The 15,231-nt window shown below is 49.0% G+C and overlaps 8 protein-coding genes across 8 annotated transcripts; 3 read left to right on the top strand and 5 right to left on the bottom strand.

The window, feature by feature from the left end:
* Positions 1-75: 75 nt before the first annotated feature.
* On the bottom strand, positions 76-1,147 carry K444DRAFT_707180 (CS-domain-containing protein; the record flags this gene model as incomplete). The annotated part of the gene is made up of 4 exons (XM_024888155.1): positions 76-322; positions 456-761; positions 818-1,020; positions 1,135-1,147. The coding sequence occupies 4 exons, from the start codon at positions 1,145-1,147 to the stop codon at positions 278-280; spliced, it is 567 nt and encodes a 188-aa protein (XP_024728125.1). The 3' UTR covers positions 76-277.
* A 169-nt stretch (positions 1,148-1,316) lies between these two features.
* On the top strand, positions 1,317-2,411 carry K444DRAFT_647479 (RNA polymerase II transcription factor-like protein B subunit 3; the record flags this gene model as incomplete). Its single annotated transcript, XM_024885343.1, has 1 exon — positions 1,317-2,411. One exon carries the CDS (start codon positions 1,317-1,319, stop codon positions 2,409-2,411), a length of 1,095 nt encoding a protein of 364 aa, XP_024728124.1.
* Positions 2,412-2,547: 136 nt separating this feature from the next.
* Positions 2,548-5,013, bottom strand: K444DRAFT_227344 (ANTH-domain-containing protein). The gene is made up of 6 exons (XM_024871198.1): positions 4,823-5,013; positions 4,731-4,750; positions 4,453-4,670; positions 4,168-4,358; positions 4,006-4,117; positions 2,548-3,957 (listed from the first exon to the last, which is right to left on the bottom strand). Exons 1-6 carry the CDS (start codon positions 4,868-4,870, stop codon positions 2,684-2,686), a joined length of 1,863 nt encoding a protein of 620 aa, XP_024728123.1. The 5' UTR covers positions 4,871-5,013; the 3' UTR covers positions 2,548-2,683.
* A 442-nt stretch (positions 5,014-5,455) lies between these two features.
* On the bottom strand, positions 5,456-6,240 carry K444DRAFT_620366 (uncharacterized protein). Its single transcript, XM_024881692.1, has 2 exons — positions 6,174-6,240; positions 5,456-6,118 (listed from the first exon to the last, which is right to left on the bottom strand). The coding sequence occupies exon 2, from the start codon at positions 5,964-5,966 to the stop codon at positions 5,688-5,690; it is 279 nt and encodes a 92-aa protein (XP_024728122.1). The 5' UTR covers positions 5,967-6,118; positions 6,174-6,240; the 3' UTR covers positions 5,456-5,687.
* A 405-nt stretch (positions 6,241-6,645) lies between these two features.
* On the top strand, positions 6,646-8,753 carry K444DRAFT_544487 (aspartyl-tRNA synthetase; the record flags this gene model as incomplete). Its single annotated transcript, XM_024876054.1, has 4 exons — positions 6,646-7,332; positions 7,381-7,584; positions 7,634-8,371; positions 8,421-8,753. 4 exons carry the CDS (start codon positions 6,646-6,648, stop codon positions 8,751-8,753), a joined length of 1,962 nt encoding a protein of 653 aa, XP_024728121.1.
* Positions 8,754-9,169: 416 nt separating this feature from the next.
* K444DRAFT_636547 (uncharacterized protein) lies at positions 9,170-9,510 on the bottom strand (the record flags this gene model as incomplete). The annotated part of the gene is made up of 2 exons (XM_024884005.1): positions 9,170-9,235; positions 9,265-9,510. The coding sequence occupies 2 exons, from the start codon at positions 9,508-9,510 to the stop codon at positions 9,170-9,172; spliced, it is 312 nt and encodes a 103-aa protein (XP_024728120.1).
* Positions 9,511-10,165: 655 nt separating this feature from the next.
* Positions 10,166-10,775, bottom strand: K444DRAFT_620364 (uncharacterized protein). The gene has a single exon (XM_024881691.1). The coding sequence runs from the start codon at positions 10,567-10,569 to the stop codon at positions 10,351-10,353; it is 219 nt and encodes a 72-aa protein (XP_024728119.1). The 5' UTR covers positions 10,570-10,775; the 3' UTR covers positions 10,166-10,350.
* A 1,130-nt stretch (positions 10,776-11,905) lies between these two features.
* On the top strand, positions 11,906-14,453 carry K444DRAFT_636546 (uncharacterized protein; the record flags this gene model as incomplete). The annotated part of the gene is made up of 4 exons (XM_024884004.1): positions 11,906-12,216; positions 12,384-12,467; positions 12,542-13,067; positions 13,116-14,453. 4 exons carry the CDS (start codon positions 11,906-11,908, stop codon positions 14,451-14,453), a joined length of 2,259 nt encoding a protein of 752 aa, XP_024728118.1.
* Between the last annotated feature and the right edge of the window lie 778 nt (positions 14,454-15,231).

Below are 15,231 nucleotides of genomic sequence, written 5' to 3'. Positions count from 1 at the left end.
ATCCAAATGAGTGCGAACAAGAAAGTTTGGAGAGTCAATGTAGAGAGTGTTCTCTGTGATCTAGGTCCAATGTCCCGTCAGGATACGGACATTCACAAAGTCGCACCCCATTTTCATACTCGAGTTAACTTTAAACAATATCCTCCAGGAAAGAGTGTGATTGTGTTCATTTCAGAATAACTTTTGCTCATTTGTCCATGAATCACTGGCTTCAATCCGATTACCCATAACACCGTACCATGCTCACCAACATCACAGGCTTCCCCCCACCCCTTCCTTAATTCATCTTAGCCTTGCTGAAGTCGAGTTCAGGGTGCTGGTCCTAGATTTGAAAATCAGCTTCCCATTTCCAACATCCCAAACTTGCGTTCGTCCCATGTCATAGTCATCAACATGCATCAAGCAAGAAGACGCTTCATGACCAAGAACAACAAGAACCGGCGGATGCTACTAACCTGGAACTTCTTCAACATGTCCAGTTTCTTCTGCTCATCACTAGTCGGCTTCCCCATCTCCTTCTGCCGCTGATCATACATCATCTTCTCAACCATGCCCCTCGTCTCACCATCCAAGTCTCCCAACTTGCTGTTCTCCGGCTGGATCTTTGTGACATCTATCTTTGGCGCCGTGGTAATGACGTGTTCCCACCATTGCATCTTGTTCACCTTGTCCAAATGTAGCTCGAGGATTTTGGTGCCAGAGGGGGAGGTAGTGAGCGTCCAGGTTGACTCATCGACGTGTATTTCGTGTGGGAGGTCGCCCTATATATATCATCAACTTCTGATACTTTGGACCCAAGATGGTTCGAGTGACAAACGTTGATGATGGGCTCTTGGCCTTTGATTCCTAGGACAAGCTTCTTCTTCTTGATGTCGACATTGAGGTCCTTTCCTTTGAGGTTTCCGGGTACTTCGACGGTAATGTCCAGGTCACCAATTGCTTGGGCCCATTTGTAGGGGAGAGCAGCTTGCTCTTCTTCTTCCTTGATGCGTGCTGCTGCCTCCTCTTCCTTCGTAAGTTCTAGGCAATTCGTCAGTGTATAAATCCAAGAGGCAATGCGTCAAAAAAAATTCATATAAAGATGAAATACAATCACCAATGATCAAAGAAACAATAGTTTGACCCTAACCTTACCTTTGTCTGCCATCGTTGCTCTATTCCTGACAATGTTGGTGGTGGGATGTTCTCGAGGACAAGGCTTTGAATCACCGCCACCCAGAAATTGGAGCCAGTCAAAACCAACAGCCTCGTCCTTGCAACCTCACCTCCAGCTCTCATCCCCACCAAGCCTTTCCTCCAACTCGACCGCAATAATGATGCGCAACGGGGCCTCGAAGCCCATCGACAATAACCCCTCCGATGACATATGTCCCGTCTGCAAGTCGAACCGCTACCTCAACCCCTCCCTCCAATTCCTCATCAACCCAGAATGCTACCACAAAATGTGCTCCACCTGTGTCGACCGCATCTTCACCTCCGGCCCCGCCTCCTGCCCCGTTCCCTACTGCGGCAAAACCCTGCGTAAGAAAGGGTTTCATAAAGCATTCTTCGGCGACCTGAAGGTAGAACGCGAAGTCGATATTAGGAAACGAGTAGGCGCGGTGTTCAACCGGAGACAGGATGAGTTCGAGACGTTGCTCGATTACAACAACTACCTCGACGACGTAGAGTGTCTGATCTTTGATTTGGTGCAGGGGACGAAGGAGGAGAAGACCAAGGCGGAAGAGAGGCTGAAGGCATATAGGGAGAGTAATATGGGGGACATTGAGGAGAATCGGAGAGCGGGGCTGGAGGAGATTGAGATGGAGAAACGGAGGGAGAAGGCTGAGAAGGAGGCAGCGAGGCAGAGGAGGATGGCTGTTTTGAGGGAGGAGGAAGAGGAGAAGCTGGATGTAGCCAAGAGTAAGAGGGATGTGTTGGAGAGGCTGGCGAATACCGATGAGGATGCCAACAAGATTACGCAGCAGGCTCAGAAGATTATTCTGAAGAAGAGCTCTGCTAGGAGGACTTTGGCGGAGGGTGCGGAGAGTAATGGGAGCGCGAGGGATCCAGGACTCACGCTTAGGGGGCTCAAAAAGAAGGAGGCTCCTGTTGCTGAGAAGCCTTACGATCCTTTTGGAGGAGTGGATCTTACGCCTTCACGTTATGTTCTGCAGGGCGACTACGACAATGAGTGGTTGTCGAATGCAAAGAGCGATATACGACATATGGCAGGAGGCTACAGTCTACAGGAGTACTATGCTAGAACTATGTTCGAAGCGTTTTCCGGGCTCGGAGTCTTTATAGAAGACGAGGTAGCTGGTCGAAGTTTGCCAGCAGCACCTGCGAGTGTAGGAACTGCTGCCGCAGTTGAAGCATCAGCTGGCAAAATGAAGATCGAGCACAAAATGGAGCTGGATGATGTTTTCTGAGAGCCTTTAATTGCTACTTTAGCGTCCCGGAATGCATTTACGGAGTTCGGAGAAGTATAGTCACGGGCGTTCAATTTGAGGGAAAGGAGCATTTCAGGTGTCAGGTCTTTCATTAGATGACCCTTTCCATCGCCAATTCTCATCTAGAAGGGCCTTGTAATATCACATTATGCATTTAATGCCTAACCACGTCGTATTTCGACCTGACTTCTCTCGTAACGCCGTGCTGCAATGATCTTGATAATCGTGAAAAGAAAGACACTTCCCCTTGCCTACTGCCCCCACGGTGTTTGTTGTGCAGGTCTTGGAAATACTGGAATAGTTTCAACATTGTCCAAACCGCCACCTATCGGTTGCTGATTATTCTGCCAACCAGCTCCTGTCGCCGTATTTACAAATTGGGATTGCCGGAAGGGATTCGTGCTGCCAGTTGGTTGTGCCATTAATCCTGCACTCGTCTGAGGTCGTTGTGCAGCAGCATTCAAAGCGAGGTTCTTGGCAAATGGATTTGTCCCAGTAGCCATAGGGCGAAGTGGGGCAGCGGTTGGCTGCTGTTGTATTTGCTGCTGAAACTGCTGGTCGGGTGGTGGTGAAAATGGTTGAACTTGTGGAGGTATCGACTTGGCGAATGGGTTCGTTGATTGGCGTGTCATTGGAGACGTTATTGGAGGGGATGCAGGAAATGAGGGTCCATTCATGCCTGTTGGACTCGCCATCATGGATAACCGGAAAGGATTGGTTGTCTGCTGGCCAGCTTGCATGTTTCCAAGTTGTTGTTGTTGTTGCTGTTGTTGCTGTTGTTGTGGCTGGAAACTTGCTGGGGTATCTTGTGGAATTGACGAGAGATTTCCTGGTTGGAAAGAAGGTTGTGGTGTATAGCCACCAAAACCTGCTCCTGTGAAAGCCGTCTGGATTGGCTGGGGTTGCTGAGGCCCACCAAATCCAGTATTGAAAGGTTGTTGTTGGAATTGGTTTGGATTCTGGAATCCTGTTTGTTGGGCTGCAAATCCATTTTGCTGGAATTGCTGTGGCTGCTGCATCTGAAAGGGCGCACCATTGAACTGAGGGGCATCTTGTTGCATCCCGGGTTGAGTTGCCATTGGTTGTTGATTTTGTTCAATCGAATCAAAGAAGTCAATAAGATCTGGATCTGGTCCTTTTGCTGGTTGGGCTGGCTTCGAGGCTGGTGCCTCAGATGCAGCCGGGAAGTTTCGTCCTGCCGCAGCTCGAGATTCTGACTCGCTTTTCGAATTTGCTCCAAATGGTTTGCTCACTCCGTTGGTTCCGGATTTGCCTTTCTTTGACTCTTGCTCTGCCAAATACTGTCTCCTATTGATCTCAAAGTCCGGGTCCATCAGGTAGTCTTCCAGTTGCTTTCCAAGATTTACTGGGGCATGCTTCAATTTCGGTACCTCTACTCGAGTTTGGTGTTCATATTGTCGAGCAACACTCAGATATCTGACCACAAAGTCTGTCTGCTTGACGAAGTTGTTGTAAATCTCCATTGCCCTTTCAGCGTCTGGTCTCGACATTTCGAAGAAATGGCCTTCACTCCGGTCAGTTCAAACGCCCCACTATGATAGAAGGATCTTACCCAGTATGTTGATCATCGCTTGGTTCTCAACGTGGTACATTGCCAGAAGGTCCAATATCAACATTCGGAAAACGGTAATGGTGATCTCGTTCTCGGCCTCGTTTTCCATGACCTAGAGCTCTTTAGCAACAGTCTTTCGTTCCTATAGAACCAGATACTAACATCGCATTTCAGTAACGCCGTAATCTGGTGTTGAACAGTCTCGGTCTCTCTAAGCAGTCCTTTGTCAACACTCATCTTCTCCAACCTTTTCTCAGCCCCTCGGACAAAGTCGCATTTCGTTTCCCGGTATGCCCTTGCTCTCTCGTTCAAGTAGTTCGTGTAATGTCGAATGTTCCGGCCCTGGGTTTGTACTTCACCATGCTCTGTTAGCACGGTCTCCATAAGGTTGCCTCTCATGGCTGAACTATCGCAAAGCGCGTTGATGTTAATTCTGGGTATACATACCATCAGAGAAGCTGCTTATGGCAAGCATTGATCTATGCCGTGCTAGATAAGCCAAAGTCACATCTGGCGATCCCTCCCTGATCATCAGATGAACTGTGATCAAACTCTTGAAAACTACCGTCCATGTTGAATCTCGCAGGCGGTTCTGCAGCGCCCGGAACACCTCGCCCACACCGGCTTCTCCTGAATGCGTCGCTATTAAGATGTGTTCGATATATCTATTCCGCCGGTATGGTCAGTTTACTTCCGGACAGTTCAGAGTCTAGGGAGAACCATACTTTGACTTCGGAGGTGCGGCCTGTCGACATCGAAAGTTAGCAAAGTCGTGCAAGGAAGGGGTGCTCAAATCTGGATTCAATATCCTGCTTACCTTTATCTTGGTCGCCCCTTTCACCGACTTCTCGAATGAACTCGCCATCGCAGCTCAGGGCAATGCTGGCAGGCTTGCGACAGCTTGTGGCCAATACGGTGAAGCTGCCCTCTATTCTGCAGGGACGAACGGCCGAGTGTGTAATTGTTTCACGTATCCAAGGGCTTGTAGGACGGATGAATCTGCGGTCCAGAATCGCGGGTGGAGGGAATGTTTGCGTTGCGGGTTCGTCGTTTCGTGAGGTCGGCAGCTTGCTCGTGTCTCTTGGTCCTGAACAATCTCTCTCGAAATGATACAGAGCGGAGCTATTACGACTACCGGATGCCCCCCTGAAACTAGAAGTTGGCTGGAGAATCACAGACCCTGGTACGTGGCATCTTTTGCCCAGTCGTGGAATCAATATGCTGGACTTTGGCCCGAAGGTGCGCGTGCTGGGAGCCTTGGTTAGCAGTGGCTGAGTTGGCCTTGTGAAGTGTTGTCAGTTGCAGGCTCGCAGCGTCATTTTGAGGGGCGCCCGTGATTGGCGAATGAGACAGGGCCAAACATTTGCCAGAAATCAAGGTCAGGGCCATCCGCGGTCAGTGCGGGGGAAAGTGAGGAGAGTAGAAAAAGCCACTCGAGAGAATGAATTCAGTATTCTGATACAATAGTAGCCTGCTTTTGGCTTGCAGTATAATGAATCGGATCCAAAACATCCTCGAAACCTTACAAGAAGTTCCAAGCTCGCCGCAAAATCCTCCGAGCACAATCATAGCACAGCTCCAATCATATTTCTCAAAGCCCTTATAGTTATATGTCAAAGAAAGGACAAGAGGGAACAGGGGAGGGGGTCAAAAATCTGTACATTCGCCTTGCTCCAGAGTCATCATGGAGCAAACAAAAAGTTCCAAGCCTCCGCAGAATCCTCCGAGCGACAACCATAACACAGTTCAATCCAATCTCTCAAGGCCCTCGTAGTTGCATGTAACATAAGAAAAAGACAAAAGGGAATAGGGGGAGGGTCGGGGGAGGGAGGGGTTGCACGTTCGCCCTGCTGCAGAAAGCGTTGTTGGCAATCGGCCTGCAGCCATAGAATAGACCAGCCCATTGTCCTCAGCCGCCACAGCAAGGCCTTCCAAGCTTCAAGGGTCAGAGATGCCTTCATCGCGTCCGGTATCGAACAAGGTGTGTGTCGAACGCTTATTTCACTCTTCCTGCCTCCTCTCACAACCAAACCACTGAGGCCCGGTAAAGGGAGAATTTGGAAGCTTGAGGAGGAGGAATCGTACTCATAATAACACGCTGGCTTTTCATCATCTGCGAAAGACGCGTTAGTAAGAGCGGACATGTTTCTGCGGCGTTGAGGACTTACGTGTTTAAAACTTGGAAGGATGAAGAGGAAAGCAAGTAATTCGGTCAAGAAATTGCGTATGAAAATCCGGAGCAGGGAGCACCCTGTGGAGCTAACCGAATAGGGACAGCTCCAGATACCTATCTGCAATCACTTCGAACAACGTGCCCGCAAACAATTGAAGGAGCAATGAGTTTTGTTTCTTGCCCTGTCGGGCATATTGCGAGTCGCCAAAGTCGACTATGTCTCCGATACTCGTCATGGAATCGCTCATCCCTGTTGGCAAGCGTGCCTGCACCACGGCGCAGATGTTTCCACTCCACAAGCAGAAGGCTTACGGTGGAGGGCGAGGGCGAGGGTTTACAGAGTGTAGCTGATGCCAGTTTTTGGAATGAATACAAGGCGTCTTGTATGTTTCTCTCCGTCCAGAATTCTAGTCTGACATGGAGACATAATAGTTGCTTCTAGCCACGAGTTCAAAGTTAGAGCTCGAATGCCAGCTGAAAGACTAGGCAAAGAAGCCGTAGTCCGTGGGTTCCTTACGAAAATAACGAGTATATCCAAGGACCTATGCTTTGCCGGTATACATCGTGGCACATTGAAACAGGAATTCCAGGTTGTCTGCCACGGTACTGCCTTGTGTGAGCAGTTACGAAGTATTCGACTCCACAGCGCCGTCCGTGTGAAGGGGAAACTGGTACAAAAGCGGAAACAAAACGATGCAGAGCCTCGGGAACCCAATACCAGAAAAAATGTCGTCCATCACAGGACTGTGGAAGTGGTGGCAGCAGAGATTTTGTGCTTGAATTCCGTCGCAGACGACGTCCACATCAGCAAAGACCACAACTACCCTCCTCAGAGCAGACATTTGCAGATTCGGTTCGATGAGAGCCTGAAGCGTAGATTACATATTCGTTCAAGGGTAGCGTCGTACATCAGGGAGCAATTGATAGGATCATTCCTAGAAATCGAAACTCCAATTCTGTTCAAGTCAAGCCCAGAGGGAGCACGCGAGTTCCTTGTTCCTACGCGGAAACCTGGTTATGCATACGCTCTTCCTCAAAGCCCCCAGCAATATAAGCAGATATTAATGGCTGCCGGGGTCGAGAGATATTTCCAATTTGCTAAGTGCTTTCGCGACGAGGATCTTAGGGCAATTAGGCAGCCCGAATTTACTCAGGTGATTTTTCCAAGTATGTCTGCGTACATGACGCTAATTAGTGTCTAGCTCGATGTTGAGATTGCATATGCGGATGGGGGGGTAGTGATGAGAAGAATCGAAGCCCTGATCAAAGGTATTTACGCAAAGTTTGTTCAACCTCGAGGGCTTCTCGAGAAATCGCTGCCTGACTCACCTTTCATCCGAATGACCTATGAGGAAGCCATGTCAAAACATGGCTCTGACAAGCCTGACCTTCGAATAAAGGGTTTAGTAAGTATTTCTTTGCTTATCTGTTAAAAATCGTGCCTGATTTCTCCAGATACATCGCATCGATAATGTCATTCCTGATGAACTCCGGGGCATGCTCACCTCGATAGAAGACCCAATCATCGAAGTGTGTAAGCTCAGATTCGATTGCGAACCCGAACGAGTACAGGCATTCATGAGGAAGTTGATGGATTCTCCTGACGCAGAACCCTTCATCTCAAATGTCGATGGTGCCCCAGGTTTCTGCGTCTACGATTCTCGCAAGCCTGTTGAAGGTCTCCAAACCTTCGGATTCGAAGGTGCTGAAAAGCTGAAAGCGCTTTACAGCGATCTCCGTCATCCAGGATATCAGAGTGAGGAAGTGCACGCGATCAATTCCACCTTCGAAGATGGTGACCTGTTGATCATCCAAGCCCGCCAGAACCTCCCACATTCAGGAGGCTCTACCATCCTTGGCAAGCTCCGTCTTGCGATCCACAAAGCCGCAGTAGCAGATGGACTCATCAAGCCCGATCCAGACCATCATTACCTCTGGGTCACTGAGTTCCCCATGTTCACGCCAAACAACGATACCGACCCAGGCCAAGGCGGGACGTCAGGATTCTCAGCAACACATCACCCGTTCACAGCACCACTGTCACCTGAAGACGTAGATCTCCTCTTAACAGATCCACTGAAAGCGAAAGCCGATCACTATGACCTCGTTGTCAACGGTGTAGAACTAGGTGGCGGGAGTCGGCGAATACATAGTGCTGAGATGCAGAAGTTTGTTATGAGAGATATCATCAAGGTATGAAATCCGCCAAGATAATTACTGTTCACCACACTAACTTTTGTAGATGAGCGAAGAGCGCATGAATGACTTCTCGCATCTCTTCGAAGCTCTCAGATCAGGCTGCCCTCCTCACGCAGGTCTCGCCATTGGATTCGATCGTCTCATCGCCGTCATGACTGGTGTCGAGTCAGTGAAAGATGTAATTTTCTTCCCGAAAAACTCGAAGGGGGAGGATGTGATGGTTAAAAGTCCGGCTCCGATGACGAATGCAGAGTTGAGTCGATACCATCTACAACTTAAGTCGCCCGTAAGAACTGAAGAGGCAGGAGAGAAGGGAGAAACTTCCTCCGAAGAGAAAGTTGAAGAGATGAAGCCGGAGCCTCCATCTCGGGCGTAGATGGAGAAGAAATTGGATTGATGTTTGAGGTGAACTATTATGAATATGTAATCAGAGCTGTAAGATGATACGAATGAAGTGTGCATAGAAGGCGTTGGAAGAAAAAAGGGCATCCTGGTGTGTTCATACCCCTCTCTTCTAGTAGATATGAAATATGTAGTAGTAAAATTTTTGTACAACTTCGGTGGATAGCCTCTTTATTATTCATGATCTCAGTAGAATTCATTTCCCGTCTCACCTACTCATACAATCATACCTTCTCATTGCGCCATAAGTTCATCAGACCCTGCTCCCAAATCTTCAGACCAAGAACCCAAACACACCTCACACCCAAGCTTAAGCACAACGCCTCTAGCTGGACATAACTCCAGTCGCAATTCAACGCCATATTCCGGAGACTTCCACACTTCCCTTGTTCATCTCTGAACCTGGCTGACACGTTCTGTCACACGTTTCTCCCTTCCCCACTTCCTTCCCCATCTCTGAACCCAGGTAGCTCATTCCGTCACACCTTCCCTACCACGTCCCTCAACATCTCGCTATGCTTTCTCCTCGCTGCCTCCTGACATGGGTCGTAGTCCTTCACCGCGTACGATTTGTAGTCTCTCTCATCTTGGACGTAGCGTTCAACCCCCTCTTTGGATGAATGGGAGTGTTTGTGCGACTTGCCGTGTGAGGAGCCAGAAGAGCGGGACGAAGTCGAGCGCGAGGAGCCGTTGTGGGCTTTCGTGGAAGGTGAATGAGAAGAGGAGCCCATGTTGACTTGGTGTTGCCGTGCTCACGTGGTATGGGAGTACCTTGCTCAACCAGGAAGATTGTCTTAAACAGAAGCCGGAAGATCGGGGTCGTGGTGGAGGGTTATAAGGGTGTTTCTTGTACTCCTTGTACTCCAAAAATACGAGATACGCGGTTTTGTGATGGAGTTGCCGATTCGGCAGGAGACTTCGGTGAGCAGAGGCGAGGTAAGAGGGATGGTCGGCGAGTTGTGGTATGGTTGATGGAAAATTGCTTTCTTGCACAGCAACTTTGAATGCCGTGGAAGGTCTGACAGTTTCGAATGGCTATTTCGAGATAGGGAAGATATCACAACAACTATTTTCAGAGATGTGTCTGAGAAAGCTCAAGAGGAGAAGTTGAAATATGTGGAGCAGAGTGAAGGGACCGAGTGGGGTGCAACAAACATGCCATTTATACTTGCTCACTCGAGCAACCAGGCCGAAGAACCAGGGCGACGTCGAGGGCGATAGTATGAGAGCCCTTTCTCATGATATTACAAATGGGCGGTGAAATTGCTTTAGGCTTGCCTAATTGAGGGCAACCTCTGCCGGAAGCAATTACATAGGCCAATTCGCCATCCCGAGAGCCCTGTCTGTAGCACGACACCAAATGACCGTGATCACTTGCAAAAACGAACACAAGGCGAGACCAGGGAAGCGGGGGGAAATCGTGAGATGTTCAGTGGCTACGTGGAGGGAAGAGAAGGGCGGTAGGAATAGGGCGTCAAGAGTGCCATCCGCGAACCAATAGATCTCGAGCATGCCGCGGCAAGATTGATCTGCATTGACTCAAGTGAGTGCGAGGGCCATGACGGTAGATGTCATAAGGGCAGGATATGCCCTTTAGTCTGAATGCCGGAATAGGAACATGAGAGTGGGCTGGCTGGCCCTATTGTTCCACGTGAGTGGCTAGGCACTTTGTTTGCCCTGCCGGCCCAACTTTCAGATGGGCCGAAACGTTTGCGGCTGGCTTGAGGGCTGCGGGCGGACCAAAAGATGGCACGAACTTTGGAAACATGGAGTTTGACAGGTCGATCCATATAGATGGGATTTTTGTGTGCCCGGGGAATGCCTCAATCGCTTCCGGTGCAAAGCTTTGGTGTTCATGGAAATCGAACAGGTGAACGAAGGTTGGGTGCACGAATCGAACGGCAACGCAGAGCCATGATCCGTAGAGGCTGAACCGAGGGAATTTCGACAAATTGTGTTTCGGCGGGGGATACAAGACGTCAGCAGATCATTCGAAGGCCCAGTCTTCGGAGAAGGGGAAGGGAAGAGGGCGGAGGAATCACATCCCAGCGCCCTGTCGCCCTGGGGTTCTCGCTTATCTGTCTCAGGAACCCCTGAACGATGAGTTGGGGCTCCTCGGAGGGCGATCTTGCACTCGAGGGCGAAAGTGCTGGAGTGAAACATGTTGGAAAATAAGATGTTTGATGAGGGCAAGAAACCGGAGGTTGAAGCTGCTGCCTTGGCAGGAATTAAGAGCCCTGCTCGCCCGGTTAAGGCCCTCAGGAATTGCCTCTCGCCTCGGAGGCCGCCGAAAGGGCCTCTCTCGACCGTTCGACGTCTTCTTTACAGTAGTGAGAGGGATTATTCCAGCCCTATGGCGGTACAGGGAAACTTCACTTGCTGACGCCATCCAATCTCGAATTTAAACCACGCAAAAATTTCTCGTGTCTTTGAGGCTTTGCAGACAGACACTGCACCTGGTTATCGCACGGCTATTATAAGTCGACTCTCACTAAACCAATCGGGCAGCGACCACTCACTCACAACACCGGTTCATGCGCACACTGTGGAAAAAGATAGAGAAGGAGAGTTTTGGATAGCCAGCGCAGCGGACTAGAAAGCGTATGTGGCATTTGTTTCCTCCCGAAGACATGAGCACTGCGACCGACGTAGGGGCAGGATAGCCTCCGGAGTGGACGCTTACCCTGAGTTATATTTATCGTGAGCATTGAAGTTCTTGTGGGACAAACTTCCTAATCCCCAGTGACTGAGTGGTCGCTGCCCGATTGGGCTTAGTGGCAGTCGCTTAGTCGGAGTCGTCGGGGTGGTTGGCAAGTGAAAGCCTTTCATATTCGTTTCGCTTTCGCGCGCGGTGGCCCTGTCCCTGGGTCTGACCAGGGACGGAATAGATATTCATCCAATCGAGCCACATCTTCCTATCGAGGCAGGTGCATGCTGGGGCGTGTTGGTCATTCGTGTTGATTCATTGGTGAACAGTGTGGAGCTCAAGCCAATAGGATTGAGTTGGCATCTTTGTGCGGGGCTATGGGTATTAAAAGTGATACTTCCCACCATCTACTTATCTAGCTTCCTCAGTCTCCAGCATCTATCGATGCCTATAGTGGTGTTGTCCCAATACACTCCGTCATGGCACCGGGAAGGAAATCAGACAAATATTCGTTGCAAGCGCATGATATCTATTTCAAAAAGCGCCAAGCGGTAGGCAACTGCCCGGCAGAGCTGCAAGACTTGTTCAAGCTCGTGATTGGCATTAAAGATCTCAGAGCCGACCATTTTGGTGGTTACGAAACAGCAGGCTCCAATCATTTGCTGGTTCCAAGCAAGGCATTCGCAGCATATAGTCCTAGACAACAGTATGAACGGGAGTTGAAGTTTGAAGCAGACGAGTTATTCATAACCTGCAGTGACAAACGCCGCGCGGATGACAACGAGGAGAAGTGGGTTCAAGAGCTCGGGCCGATTGTCTTTTATCGTTTCGATCAGGAGCGGGAAGAAAAGCATGAAAGGGATCGACACCATCACTGGCAAGTCATCCATACAAGAATACAATATCCTCCTAACATCAACTCAGTTTCATTTGCAGAAAACACTTCCCGATCAGCAGTCGCCCATTGATCAACAGAACAAGTGAAAGGAGTATTATACGGCGAGTCGAAAAGTGGGCTAATGATTCAGAAGAGGATATATGGTAAGCCATACAATTACGAGATATAACGATAAGCCAGTTTCGGTTGGAAGAACTACTGCTAATTTTGTGCAAAGTAAGGAGCGGTTAAAGCACTTGAATTTACCAAATTTCGATACGGTTGGTCAACTCGCATACCCTGAATTCGAGAATGAAGGGAAGAAGATACCGGATCTAACAATTGGTCTTCACTCCTACGACTTGAATCAATGGGCTGATACGCCCGACCTCATGCTATTACGCGATGATCGGGTCCGGATGTTCGATCAGAAACTGCTCAGAAAACTCGAAGACTACGGTTACATCACTCCTCCGTTCTCACAGCCTGGATCACACGGAAGAAGCGTGGGCGACATATCTCTTACCTTTCCCTTTGCATTTTGGGAAGCAAAGCGTGAAGGAGGTGGGTCTGACCACCAATCCGCCGAGACACAGAATGCGATAAGAGTGAAGATGATTCTTGACTGGCAAGACAATATCGGCAAAAGCGCAGATATCCCTTGGTGTCCATTGGTTTGGTATTTTGTTAGCATTGGGTCCAAGTGGGAATTACATGGATGCCATTTCCAGCCCAACACCAACGCATCGGACGGCCGCATTTGCGTTAGTATCCCCAAACTTTGAAGCGTTTTCGCGCTCATAACATGACAGGTACTTATAATGCTGTGGTCTGGAGACTCGGCCAACATCGATGAAGCCCTGCAACTTTTATATATCATCGACATCATTGCTCTGTGGGGTGAACACAAGTATAAACCCTTTTCTGGAGCTTGCATCCGCCGGTTTGAGGCTGAATTGAACAACAAAGCTCCTCCTCCGTTGGACGATACACTTCTTGCGCACCAAATGGAAATCAATAAGGAGACATTCTCATGGTTATTTCCAGAACCACAGAGCCAGCTTGCGTCGCCTGCACACCTCATAACTCACCACCAATCACAGAATTTAATATCAAGGCGTCTCGGTCATTCACCAAATCCGGAGTCATCGCAATTGCTACGAGGGATAGGACAGTTGTCGCTGACATCTTTCGCAAGGGACTATACCATCCCGGAGCGCGACTATTTCATTTGGCTCCATGATCGAGATCACTATGATGGAGATCTTCTGATTGTCCGTGTTGATCGGGAAGGCTACATTTTGCCCCCACTCGTGGTCTTCCATTCTTCACGTTGGAAACGGCGCGATTTTAGAGAAGTCCTTAAGGAAGAACGAGCGAGGATCCCAGACAACGTCTTGACTGAGTTCAGAGTTCAAGAAGAAAGGACTTCATACGTTAAGAATTGCGTGCTCCAGGGTCCTAAGTATTTTCGCGAGCCTCAGACTCAATTCTGTGCCATTGTTCCATTGGATCGCAGAGCTTACGAGCGTCAACGGGGCCTTGATTCTATGGAAGAAACACCTTTTGCAAGCTTTGAGAGGCGTCTAGGTCTTCCTCGACTTGTCAGGGATGCCGGAAAGGCAAATGACCAGTGGTGTGAATGCGAAGCTCCATATAACGAGTACAGCCCGAGCATGATACAATGTGATAACCTCAAATGCCCCATGGGCTGGTATCATAAGAAGTGTGTCGACTTGGATGAAGACTTCACTGCTGACCGATGGCTCTGCGACCAATGTTTAAGGAATTGGAAATCAAACGAAATGTCCTACTTTGACGACAAAAAGATCAGTGAAAAAATACGCGAAGCCAGCGATGCCCGCATCCAACGGGCGAGGACCCTCGCCCGCGTTTGGGAAGAACATGATTGGCCGAGCGCAGAGAAAGTCCGCCGTTTCGTCAATAGACTCTCCTGTCGGATCAATATCAGGACAACCTCTAAGAATACGTTCGACACTGTCCCGGATCTCAATATCAAAGATATCGGAGAATCCAGATGCTGGGCCATAGTCAGGGATGTCCCAAAAGTGATGATGGCAGTTCGCCCTGTCGGACAGGGAGTTGTCCGAGGGACAAACCAAAGAGCCAGGCGTATCACCGATCGGTGATCTGGCTGCGGAATATTGGGTACTGGTATGTCTGGCAGCTTAACCCCATAGAGCGTCTGGAAGGCCAGTTCAGCTATGTGTTTCAAAATGGAGACATTTCTGAATTGAGACTCAAGACTTACACCTTTTCCAGCAGAGAGGCGAACGGCATTATCCACTTTGCAGCCTCCTATAGGACAAGCCACCCTGCACAGTAGGAATATATAGTATATATGGCCTCCGACTTTTTTGAATGATGAAATATCAGGAAATTCTAGGACATTATTACCACCAGCACTTAGCGTCGGGAGTCTTCGAGGTAAATGATTGTGTTATAGGTGTGGTCAGTGGCGAGCAAGCCAAGTCCTATTTCATAGATAGAAAGTGGAGTGCTGAGGCAAAGATGAGAATCATGTATATCCCTAAGGAGGAACTCAACAGCCTTTTGAGTGACCGCATGGCAGCATTTTCGCAGCAGAAGAGATGTCCTGGTAGACTATTGGGGCCGGAATGGTTTGATAAGCTCATGTAGTTATCAAGCAGTGTGATTAGATAAATTCTATTTAAACAACAAAAGACTATTTTTAAATTTTAACCTTTTTGGATCAGAGGCACCTTGCACTAGCAGGCGCATGAGTGCCCCTCAATACTAAGCTCCAACCACGACAACTATTCGGTATTCTCTAATCGGACGAAGACAAAATCATAGAACCAAAGCCCGTTGGTTCATGACCACACAGGTTGGGACTCTGGTCTACGACCGCTTATCGCAGTGTCACTTAACGCATAAATGATAGAT

This window comes from Hyaloscypha bicolor (assembly GCF_002865645.1).
Source record: "Hyaloscypha bicolor E unplaced genomic scaffold K444scaffold_182, whole genome shotgun sequence".
NCBI classification, from domain to species: Eukaryota; Fungi; Ascomycota; class Leotiomycetes; order Helotiales; family Hyaloscyphaceae; genus Hyaloscypha; species Hyaloscypha bicolor.
Note: the sequence above shows the minus strand (reverse complement) of the source record. Positions and strands in the feature narration are given on the sequence as shown.